We start from the raw sequence: 12,014 nt of genomic DNA, 5'->3' as shown, positions 1-12,014 counted from the left end.
GCGAGATCGTGACCTGGCTGAAGTCGGACGCTTAACCGACTGTGCCACCCAGGCGCCCCAAAACTCAACATTTTTAAAGTGACAGTTCAGTGGCATTCAGTACATTCTTAATGTACAACCACCACCTGTGTGTAGTTCTAGAATGTTTCCATCCCCTAAAAGGAAACCTTATCCCCATGAGCAGTCACGCCCTCCTCCCCCAGCCCCAGGCAACCACCAATCTGCTGTCTATCTCTGGATTTACCTGTGTTTTCATTATTAAAGTCAGCTTTGTCGAGAGGTGTAATTTATACACAGCAAAATTCACCACTTTTAAGTGTATAATTAGATGAGTTTTAATAAATGAGTTTTGAGTTAGGTGAGAACATTTCCATCATCCCAGAAGGTTCTCTTCTGCCTCCTACCCCCCATCCCCGGGTCCCTAGCAATCACTGATCTGCTTTCTGTCATTATGGTTTTTACCTTTTCTAGAATTTCATATAAAGGGCATCAGTCAGCTACACACTCTTTTATGTTTGGGTTCTTTCACTAAGAGCAATGTTGTTTATTCATGGAGCATGTTTTTCTTCACTTTCCAAAACACCTTCTAGATCCATTTGGAGGGGATCCTTTCAAAGAAAGCGACCCGTTCCGTGGCTCTGCACCTGACGACTTCTTTAAGAAACAGACAAAGAATGACCCATTTACCTCAGACCCGTTCACGAAAAACCCTTCCTTACCCTCAAAGGTGAGTGTCACCTGGGAGGCCTAGGTGCTGCCCGTGTGTGCCCATGGCGCACACGAAAGTGGCCCTTCCTTATCCCCCGCCCACCCCCGGGCGGAGTCCGGGGCTCCAACGTGCGGACTGAGCTTGCAAAGCCTGACACGTGTGCGCGTAGGCCGTGAGCGCCACACGGTTCTTCGGGAGCTGGGCTGCGGGCATGTCCTACTCCTGGAAGGTGAGGTGACTAGTCCCTGTGAGGCTTGTCCCATGAATCAGGGGTCACGTTCAGAGGTGCACTGAGCCCGCGTCAGGATGGGTTGGGCCCCGAATAGCTCTCTTTTTTCTGTTCCTTCCTGTGCCCCTGTCACTTCAGCTCAGGCCCACTGGCTGGCTTCTCTGTTCTGTCGCCTGCCCCCACTGCGACCCCGTCTCCCAACAAAAATGAAACAAAACAAAGCATCACACGTTCCACATGACCACCCTGCCATCTTCCTGGCAGCACTTAGTGTGTGAGGCACTCACGTGCCCCTCTCCACCCCCAGCATCTAGCGGACCGTGTGTTTTGCAGTGTTAGGCCCAACACACTGCATTAAATGGCTGTCAGCTAGGATTTGAAAAGCAAAACAGTGACTCTGATTGAACAGAGAATTCTCATGTCTAGGGGAGGGCGGCTTATAGCCTCCTTTCATGTTCTGGGCTATATCTCTTCCAAAGCCCTACAACGTGCCCTGTCTGTCCCTCTAGACCCAGAGTTTCTTGAAGGCCAGGATTGGTTTGTGACGTTTCCGTCTGTGAGACCTGTCGCGGGGACCCCCTTTCATTCTTGGTATTGAGCTGTGTGTGATGTGTGTTCTCACTCTCTGTGGATCAATTTTGTTGAGCTTGTCCATCAACCAGCTTTCGGTTATGTTAATTTCCCCTCCTGTTTGTTTCTATTTCACTGATTTCTGCTTTTTATTATTTCCTTCCTCCTCTTTTGGGTTAGTACTTTGCTCTTCCATTTCTAACATCTGAAGATTCAACCTCAGGTCACTGATCTTAGACCGTTTTTTCTAATATAAATGTTTTCAAACTACACATTTTGCCCTGAGCACTGCTTAGCCACCTTCCACGCATTTTGAAACGTTCTGTCTTTACTGCCTTTTGTTTGTGGTATGTTCTAGTTTCCCTTGTGCTATCTCTGTTGAACCATGCGTTATTTAAAATACTGTTTTGTTTCCAGATACTTGGGTTTTTTTTTTCTTTTACGTGTCTTATAGTATTGATTTCTAATTAAATATGCTCCTAGGGAACATGTTTTGTATTTTTTGCGGTCCTTTTAAATTTATTTATATTCATTTTATGGTTTGCATTGGTGTCCATACTGTATAATTGAGAAGAATGTTTATGGTTGTCGGGTTCTATAAATGCGAATTACATCAGTGTGGTTGATAGTACTGTTCAGATCATTTGTGTCTTTACTGTTTTCTGTTTGTTTGTTTGTTTGTTTGTTTGTTTTATAGCTTTCCCAATTGCTGAGAGAGGAATGTTAAAAATCTGTGATTGTGGAATTGTCTGTAGCCCCGTTAATTCGGTCAAGTTTTGCTTCATGTATTTTGAAGCTCTGTCCGGTGCCTACACATTTCTGCTGGTTGTATCACCGTGATTCAGTGACCCTTTTATCATTATAAAAGCTTTCTTTCTTCTTCTGGTGACACCTTTGTCTTGAGATCTGTTCTATCTATTAAAATAGTTGCCTCATCCTCCTTATGCTTACTCTTTGTACGCTATACCTTTTTTCATCCATTTACTTTCAGTAAATGGGTTTCTATATGTGAAGGGTTTTTTAGAGCGAGCATGTAGTTGGGGCTGCTGGTCAATCCAGTCTGGAAATCTCTGCCTTCGAAATGGAGTATTTATTTATTTATTAAAAATTTTTTTTAAATTTTCTTTTTTTAACGTTTATTTATTTTTGAGACAGAGAGAGACACAGCATGAATGGGGGAGGGGCAGAGAGAGAGGGAGACACAGAATCGGAAGCAGGCTCCAGGCTCTGAGCCATCAGCCCAGAGCCCGACGCGGGGCTCGAACTCGCGGACCGCGAGATTGTGACCTGAGCTGAAGTCGGACGCTCAACCGACTGAGCCACCCAGGCGCCCCTCGAAATGGAGTATTTAGACCATTAACATTTAATTCAGTTATTGTTGTGGTTAGATTTGAGTCTATTTTATTATTTGCTTGTTCTTTATCCCCTTTGTTTTGTCACTCTATTCCCTTTCTGCCTTCTTCTATTTATTTATTTATTTGTTTATTTATTTATTTATTTATTTATTTATTTATTTGAGAGAGCGAGAACGCACTAGGGGAGAGGGGCAGAGGGAGAGAGAGACTCTTAAGCAGGCTCCATGCTCAGTGCACAGCCTGATGTGGGGCTCGATCCCACGACCCTGGGACCATGACCTGAGCTGAAATCAAGAGTCAGACACTCAACCGACTGAACCACCCAGACACCCCTCTGCCTTCTTTTAGACTATTTGAATATTTTCTAGAATTCCATTTTCGAGTATCTTTTGGCCTGTTTTACCTATATCTATTTCTATTATTTTTTAGAGGCTGCTTTAGGGATTACCATATACACCCTTAACTTTTCGTAGGCTCCTTGGAGTGAACGTTACATCACTTTATGTAAAATGTAGAAAACTTGCAGCCAGATTTTCTTGGGGGGATAACGATCCTGTCTAAAGGATAGATCCCTTTATCCACCTCCTCCCTAGCCAGCCGTGTCTCCTCTTATGTTACAGGTGTCCTACGAATATAGTATGTCTAAATACGTCATAAAGCCTGGAAGACAGTCGTTTAAGTTTTGCCTTAATCCACTGTATGTATGTAAAAGAAATTTTAAAGAGGAAAAAAGTGGTCTGTTTATTTTTGCCCATATATTTGCCATTTGCTCTTTATTCCTTCCTCCGGATCTGACATTTCCTCCCATTATCCTTTTCCTTAAGCCTGAAGAACTTGGTCTGGCACCTCTTCTAATACAGGTCTGCTTTGTTGTCATTCTTGAAGGGTATCGCTGCCTGAGCTAGTAGTTTTTGCCCCTTTCAGCACTTTGAGGATATTGTTCCACTGCTTTCTGGCCTTCCTTGTCCTTGAGGAGAAGCCGTCAGTCTCAGGCACTTCTTCTCCCAAATGTACCATCCTGTTCTTCTCTGGCTGCTTTCTCCCTCTCTGTCTCTCTGTCTCTCTCTGCCTTTCAGTAGTTTGTGAAGCATATGTATGTGGTTTTCTTTGTATTTATGTTGTTTGGGGTTTGCTGAGGTTCATAAATCTCTAAATGTCTTTTACTGGACTTTGCACGTTTTGGGCTGTTACTTAAACATTTTCTTTGTCTCCCCTGTTCTCTTCTATCTTTGTGAGATTACAGTTACTTATATGTTAGAGCTTTTGCTGATGTCACCACAAGTCCCTGAGGCTCTGTTTTCTCATTCTTCTTTCTCTCTCTCTCTTTTTTTCTTGTAGATTGGATAATTTCTTCAGATCTGTCTTCTGCCTCACTTACTTTTTTCTCTATCTGTTGTGTAGCTGACCTAGTGAAGTTTTATTCTAGATAGTGTACATTTTTCAGTTTTAGAATGTCCATTTGTTTCTTTGTGTGGTTGCTGTTTTTCTGCTAAGATCTACCCATTCCTCTGAAGAGTATTTTCCTTTACTTCACTGAGCACAGTTGTTACTGCTTTAAAGTCGTCCTCATCTAAGAATTCCAGCGTCTGGGGCGTCTTGGGATTGGTTCTATTGATTGTCTTTTCCCTTGAGAACTGGCCACATTTTTCTGGTTCTTTAGAAACGTATCCTGTGTATCCTGAGTGCTCTTTCGTGGTGACTGGATACTGCTCTGTTCCTCCAGAGAGTCCGGACGGCGAGTTTTCTGTTGGGGTCTTAGCTTCGCAAAGCCCTCAGATTACAGCTGTCCAGACAGAAGATTCAACCTGGTTCTGTTCGTTCCTGCCCACCTTGAATTCTCGTCCAGAGTCTTCCTGCTTTGGTTCACTTCCTGAGCTTTAGGGTGGTTGCTTGTATTTACCTGTGTTTTGTATTTTGTCCAGAGTTTAGAGGCGTTATCTGCAGGAGGGTTTGGCCTGTGGGGATTTTACTCCACCAGGGTTTAGTACAAATCATTTTATCCTCCTCGTGGCCAGCACCAGATGTCGGGACAGTGTGTGGTTGAACGAATGGCTGGGTAAATGAGTGAACTGCTTTTCACTCTTCCTCTCTCCTTTCACTCAGCTCGACCCCTTTGAATCCAGTGAACCTTTTTCATCCTCCAGTGTCTCCTCAAAAGGATCAGGTGAGACCGATGGCTTATTTTCCTTCTGACTCTCCCTGCTGCCAGTGGAGGGAGCCCACCCGGTGATGGTTTTATTTCCAAAGCTGTGTGTCCTCAGAGTTTATGTCATTAGCCAGGGGCGCCCAGATCCTCGCCGGAAGCACTTTAGCCAAAGCCAGCTATACCTCCCCCTGCCCCCGCCACTGCTCATCTTTGTGGAAAGGGAGGCCGGCAGTAGGGATGAAGTCAGTAATAACACCACTGTTACTGGTTGCTGTTTGCTCATTGCTCCTTACGGATCTCTGGTTTGTACCTTAGGATCTTTTTCCTAAAAGAATCCAAAGTTTGACCGAGGGTACTGGCTTCTGCATTGAGGGAGGGGAGCATTCGTGGACTCCCCCTGGTTCCGGGGAACAGTCCCTGCTTGGTCCTACTGCCTTGCCTAGCAGCTCGTGCTTGATGGCGATAGAGTTCATTACCATAGGTGGGTGTGGGGGTTATCCAGGCAAATTGCCCCCCTCAAAGGAGAAAGCTTGGCAAACTGCACGGACAGGCTCCCCGCATACATGGCGCTGGTGGTGGGTCACTGCAGAACTGCACCCCCCTCCCTGACCCGGGCTGTGCTTCCACACCTGTCACTCCTCTGCTGACCGTGAGCAGTGCTGGCTAGAAGTACAGATGGGACAGAGTCCCTGTGGCTGTCCCCTAGGCGGCCGTCACAGCAAGAGACTTCCGGCCGAGCTAGACCAACCATGAGCCAGCGCAGGTGGGGCCAGGGAGGCCTTGTTGAGGGCCTGCGTCCAGGTGCACGGCCCTGGCCACTTCCTCAGATGTCCCACGCTGGGGGCCGTGGAATATGGAGAGGCAGCACCTGACCCTGACCCCAGGAGGTGTGTTCCCTGAGCGCCCTGTAACTCTGCGTCTGTTGGTGCCACTTTGCAGGTCCCTTTGGAACCTTAGACCCCTTTGGAAGTGGGTCCTTCAATAGTGCTGAGGGCTTTGCCGACTTCAGCCAGATGTCCAAGGTAAAGCCCCACCCACGGAGCACGTGTGCCTCTGCCAGTGTCTTTGTGCCTCTTGTCGTGGTCTTGTCGTGAGCAGCCAGGCATAATTATTAATACCACGTATGTATTTCCTCGGCACCTGTCAGACTCTGAAACGCATCCTCATGTGAGGCCGTGAGCCGGCAGGCAGGGTCTAGAAAATGCCTGTGGTTGTGATTGGCTCCATTTCCCTTCCTCTGAGTGAAACTGCCAGAGCCCTGAATCCCTCCACGAGGCCTACGTGTCGCGGGCTCCCCCCAGTCCTACTGGTGTCTGTTAGCTGCCAGATCTTAGGCAATAAAGTTGTGGCTGCACAGACCCAGAGAAGAGAAGGCATTAGGCACAGGGGACTCAGGAGGGTCACGGGTGCCAGGCCTGGTGTGTGTGCAGCTGAGACTGGAACTGTGGGCTGCAGGCTGGCAGGCGGGAGGGATCCAGAGAACGTGGGCCGGTTACGTAAGTGGGAGCTGCCTGTGAGAACCCGAGAAGGGTTTGGAAAGTGAGGGCTGGGTTTTGTGAACAAATACACAGGTTCAAGACAGATGACACTCCTGCACTTGTCGGGCTGGGCAGTAGCTGCGTGCCACGGTCAGGCGAATATAGCCCCTGGTGGTGTCGGGGTCCTGTTGTGCGAGGGGCTGGGAGTTGTGGCTAGGAAGCTCTATCATTTATTTATTTATTTTGAGAGGGAATGCACAAACATGAGCGGAGGAGGGACAGGGAGAGAGGGAGAGAGAGAGAGAGAGAGAGAGAGAGAGAGAGAGAGAGAGAGAGAGAATCCCAAGCAGGCTCCATGCTTAGTGCAGAGCCCAGCGTGGGGGTCTGTCTCATGAACCATGAGATCGTGACCTGAGCCGAAATCAAGAGTCGGGTGCTTAACCCACTGAGCCACCCACCAACTGAGCGTTGCCCTGAGAATGCTAAATCTTTAATGTAGCAAAAAGTCAGTAGATCATGTCCAAAATGGACAGATCAAGAAATAACAGTAGATGCCCATGATTATAGAGGTAAATCTCAGAAGAAACCGCTAAGAAGTCAAAAACGTCGGCCATGGTGAGTGGGAAAGGCAGTGGTCCGAGGATCTGCGGATCTTCGTCATAACCTTTAGTGTCCCTTGGTTTTAAGTATGAGTACGTACTTCTCTGATAAGAATTTGGGAAAGCGACACTAGGTGTGCCCCATGTGGGCCTCAGGGCCCCGTCCCGAGGACCCACTTGTGCTCTGCTGCCTGCTGATAGTCCCTGCAGGCAGGTGAGGGCCTCACAGCCCGCGGCCCCAGAGCCATGCTTCTTCACTCATTCCTGCAGTCTTCAGTATCCACCTGCTCCAGCCCAGGTGCCATCGCCGTGGTGTGTGTGGGGGCGAGTGGTGGCCACAAGCGGGAGCCTGTCCCCATCCCTGGTCTTACCTCCTAGTGGGGAAGACTCACAAGCCAAATGGTGGAGAGGGAGCTGGGGAGGGCATCCCGGAGCACGTGGGAGCCGAGCATCCGCAGCAAGGAGTCACTTGCTTCCTGCACGCTGCCCACCCCTGCTGGGCAGCCCCCCACCCCTCCCCCGCCTGTCCCTGCCGAGCCAGCTCCCGGGGGGCCTGCTGGCTCCACGTGCACTCAGCCTGAGGGACGCACACTCGCCTGGGCACTGAGCGCTTGTGGTGAGCCAATGTGTGATTGTGGCACACGGCTTCTGAGAAACCTTTGAGACTCCGTTCGGGTTTTCAGAGAAGCACATTGAGCGTACATCGTCAAGGTAGCAAACCCAGTTTCTGGCCAGAGAGAGGGTGTCTGCTAAGCCATCGGCTGTCACAGGAGGGAGCTCGGAGGTGCTGGTGTAGCTGCCTCTCATTGCAGTGCCTGCGGGGAGCAAGCCTCCGTCCCTCGTCCCTCGTGTGGGAACGCTGGGACTCGGACGGTCAGGATGCTGTCTGGGATTGGCCAGAAGGCCCCAGGACAGGAGATTTGCTCGGATGTTTGCCTATCACTTGGCGGCTGTTACACACGGCCCTCCCTGCTCCTGGAGTGGAGCTGTGCGTCCTTCGCTTTCTCATCCCTGCTTAGTAGGCAGGAAAATCACCTCTTGAAAGCAGAAAACTTGTGCCACACGGTGGCAGCAGTCCCCAAACGAAGGGGCCTGCATTGCATTCTCCAGCTGTCGGAGCGAGCCCTCTCCCTTTGGGAGGCTGGCCCCAAAGACAGAGGGAGTGAGCCGCCAGTGGCCAGAGCTGAGACAAGGACAAGGGCACAAGAGGTGCCCTTTTGAGAGGTGTCCTCATCGAGGCTGCATGGGCTGGCGGGGGTTGCGCAGGGCGGCCAGTCTGGATGGGCTCTGGGCTTCCCTCTCCTTGTCCTCGTGTCCCTCGATCAGGCCGCACACACACGTGCACTTGTGACTCCAGAGCTGGTGGCCCCTTCCTGTTGGAGGCACTGGCTGGACGGAGCTGGACGGGGCCGTGGAAAATTTGTCTCCAGTGCTCCTTTGTTTTGTTTCCACGCTCCCGTCACCTCCCAGTGTCCTGCCACTTGTCCAGCTGTACACCGAGCCCTAACCTGGTAGGACTCTGTTTTCCCCTTCGGTTCTCTTTCTGTTTTTCAAGAAAAACATCGTGTGTATAAATAAAATGCTGAAGGAAATGAAAGTAAAGTGGCGAGAAGGCTTTTTTTTTTTTTTTTTTTTTTTGGCTTCTTGGTTTTGTTTTTTTGTGTGTGTTTTTTACATTGCCAGCTTTTCCCCTTCTGAGTGGGGTGGCAAGGCGATGCACACGGAGCCCTTTCTTGACTCCACCCTAAGTCGAGGTGTCCTCCTCTGCGTGGCGGTGCGGAGGGAAGGTGACTGCCAGAGAGCTGGTTCCAGCACATTCCTTCGGGAGAATCTTCGGGCTTGCTGCTGGCAGGGGAGGTCCTCCCACCCCCCGACCCGCAGAGATGTTTTTAGACCCGTGTTAATCCATCCCCTTGCTTTAAGAACAAATTCTGAGCATCTGAGAGTAAGAACAAGACCTGAACATAATTATTTCACTCCCTCCCCCCATGGAAAAAAAGCCATCCGTGCAGCCCTTGGCTGGTGGTCAGGCCCTTTCCAGTTGTTTTCCCAGTGGTTTTTAAAGCTATGCATTCCTATTTAGGGCCGTTTCTTAAAAGGTGAGAGTAGCTTGCTTTAAACCAACTCTTTAAACCGTGAACCCAAACATGTTCCTCTCAGAGGTGCTTTTTATAGTGGCTTTTCTCTTCTTTTTCTTTTTTTTTCTTTCTGAGCACGCTTCACGCTGTGCCAGCCCGGAGAGCCCCTGCCGGCTTTACTGAAACCCTTCTAAAAATAGCGACTTTCCCTGAAGCTGCAGCCTGAGGAGGAACGGGTCGGGTCCCAGAGGAGGCTTCTTGGGAAACCTGGAGTTGTGAAAATTGGGATTCGGAAATGTTGCTCGCGGGCTGTGTGGTGTTAGAAGTGCTGTGGCTCACGGACGTGGTGGGAGTGGGCCTTTATGGGTGGAGCCCTGTCCCACTGGAGGGAGCTCACCAGCTCAGTGGGTTTGAGCACAGAGGGGACAGAGGGACATCCTGGCCTGCAAGTGCCCTCCACCAGCTGGGACCATCGTTATGGCTCGTGGTCCAGGCTGCAGCTCGTGGGCTGGATGGACGGAGCCCCGCGTACCCGACGCACAGCGGGGTGTGTCCAGAGGGCTCCAGCTGCCACTCCAGAGCTGGTGCGTTCCCAATAGTCGGGACGAAGACTGGGGTCCACGTGGGGGGCCTTTGGGCTGGTCATGCCACCTCCCTGCTAAGAAATTGGTTTTGATTCCCGCCTGCCTGTCTCAGGTTGTGCAGAAATCGCATGAGCCTGTGTTTGGTGAATGGCGGGGGCAGGAGCAGAACCCACATGCTCTCCCAGCAACTTTGCCCCCCATCCCTTACCCCCATTCCCAGACTACAGATTCTAAATAGACCTTGACACTTCGCCTCAACTCTCACGCTGTCGCCCTCCAGGGGCAGGGTCTATGGTTAATGGGAAACGGCAGGAATAAAACATCAGTAGCTGATGGGGCATCCGCAGGTTCCTATGGGCATCTAAAAGAATTTGACCACGGCCACACCCTTGGCATGATCATTTTGCCATCTTGGGCCAGTGTTTTTGGGGTGCCTGTTGGAGCTGTTTACACATGACTTCGTTGCATTTTTGCTGCAGCCCTAGAGCGAGGGCCTGTCATTATGGCCATTCCACGGATGAGGAAGCTGAGGCACCGAGCAGTTGGCTGTGGCAGGGCCGGGCCTCCAGCCCAGGCAGGGCCTCCCGGCCTCCTCCTGACCACTGCACTCTTTGTGCAGACGTTCCAGAAACTTGAGCTGCAGGACTCCCTGCCTTCTGTTCCTAAAAGGACAGGTGTCCACCGAGCCCAGAACGGGGGGACAGTGGCCGCGGAGGGAAGAACCTCCTTGCCCTACCACAGTCCTGCCAGCCCCGTCTGCCCCTCTTGCTCTGAGCTTCCTGGGGGCCCGGCATGGTCTTGGCAGGGGGCTGAGTCTTCCTCACTTGACCCCCGTCTTCCTCAGGGCTTTTGCTGTCCCACTGACCCCGCGACCTGTTCTGCCTCTTGGCTGCATCCACCTGTGTCTCTCTGGGCCCAAGGACAGAGCTCGGCCTGGTTCAAGGCCCCAGACCTATCGCAGGGGGTAGGCCGCCGGCAGTGGAGGGCCCTCGCCCCGGAGGCAGATGACGTGGCTTCCTAACTCCCTGACTCCACCACTGAGGTGCTCTGTGGCTGTAGGCTGCATCGCCTCTCTGTGCCTCAGTTTCCCTGTGTGTAAAACGGAAGCGGTTGTTGGGAAGACGAGAAGATAGCAAGGAGCCAGCATCTCCCACCCTAGAGGCCTCGGAGGGCTGGTAGAGGGGACCAGGATTGCCCAGCAGGATGTCCCTCTCGTTGTGGGCTGGCCACCTCTTCCCCACTGGAGCCTGGTGTCTATGACCGTGCCTGGGGCGGGGGTTGCACGTCATCGTCCCTGTGCTCAGATCCCAGGGGAGGGGGAGCTGTGTGCCATGACTGGATCCCAGAGGAGGGAGGACTCAGGCCCTGTCACCCAAAACCTGCGCTAGCCCATCTGCAGCTCGTCCGTCTGCCACTGGGGGTTTGTCGTGGCCCGGCACCGTACTGGCACTCTGCGCATGAGCTGCCCACGGAGACGAGTCATGGCCCGCCACGGGTGCTGCCCCACCACCTGGGCGGGGGCCCGTGCCTGCGCATGGTGATGTGTGTCCTGTGGCGTCCCACCAGGATATCAGGCAGGCACAGTTGGCAGAAAGGACTCTGGGGGCGGCGGTGAGGCTCGGTCAGTCTCTGAGAACAAGAGGGGATCGGGGTGGATGAGGTAGAGCTTGTCCCAGCTGGAGACCCTGTGTGCAGCGGGGCGCAAGGAGTTCCAGGGACCGGGGAATTGTCGAGGGGATGGGGCGGCCGCAGGGATGAGGCGGAAGAATCGGGCAGTGGGGGGGAGGGGGCGCTGCCGAAGTCCCCCTGTACCTTGAAGAGCGCTGTGGAGGCCACCTGTGGGCACTGGGGCTGCAGACTGCTGTGCACCTACCTGTCCCCTCTACCCCCCTGCCCACCTGTGCATCTGTCTCACTGGGAGGGAGGCTCTGAGTTGCATTTGAGGTGGGGGGGTGGGGGTGGAAGGGCCGTGCTGGAGGTGAGAGGAGCCTGGCAGAGGCAGCTGAGCCGGTGCCGGCCGGAGTGGGTGGGGCAGCAGGACCCTCGGGCCACCTGGGGGCGAGGGGGTGCTCCGCTGCCGTTCTGACCCGGTGCTCAGCCCGGAGACGGCACACGGAAGGGACTGCAGCTACTGCGAGGGCTTGGGCGGGGCCCATCTCTGAAGCAGGAGCAGGAGGCCCAGGGGACCCTGGGGTCAGGAAAGACTCAGTGTCCCTGTGTGGGTAGGATGGTGCGTGTGGCAGGTCACACCCCTCTTGTGACATCA

General features: G+C 52.2%; 1 protein-coding gene across 11 annotated transcripts in view; it reads left to right on the top strand.

Annotated features, from left to right (window-relative positions):
• Positions 1-12,014, top strand: part of EPS15L1 (epidermal growth factor receptor pathway substrate 15 like 1) — a 98,237-nt gene that overhangs the window by 65,745 nt on the left and 20,478 nt on the right. For 9 of the 11 annotated variants that reach the window (XM_040444807.1, XM_040444801.1, XM_040444799.1 and 6 more), the window contains 3 exons: positions 591-727; positions 4,967-5,027; positions 5,949-6,031. In XM_040444807.1, the coding sequence (XP_040300741.1) occupies positions 591-727; positions 4,967-5,027; positions 5,949-6,031 (281 nt within the window). The remainder of the gene's footprint in view (positions 1-590; positions 728-4,966; positions 5,028-5,948; positions 6,032-12,014) is intronic. The other 2 variants (XM_040444810.1, XM_040444803.1) reach the window with 1 other exon arrangement.

Source organism: Herpailurus yagouaroundi, unplaced genomic scaffold (assembly GCF_014898765.1).
Source record: "Herpailurus yagouaroundi ecotype Mexico unplaced genomic scaffold, PumYag 193, whole genome shotgun sequence".
Taxonomy (NCBI): domain Eukaryota; kingdom Metazoa; phylum Chordata; class Mammalia; order Carnivora; family Felidae; genus Herpailurus; species Herpailurus yagouaroundi.
The sequence above is the reverse complement of the archived record's forward strand: the minus strand, read 5'-3'. Positions and strand labels throughout refer to the sequence as shown.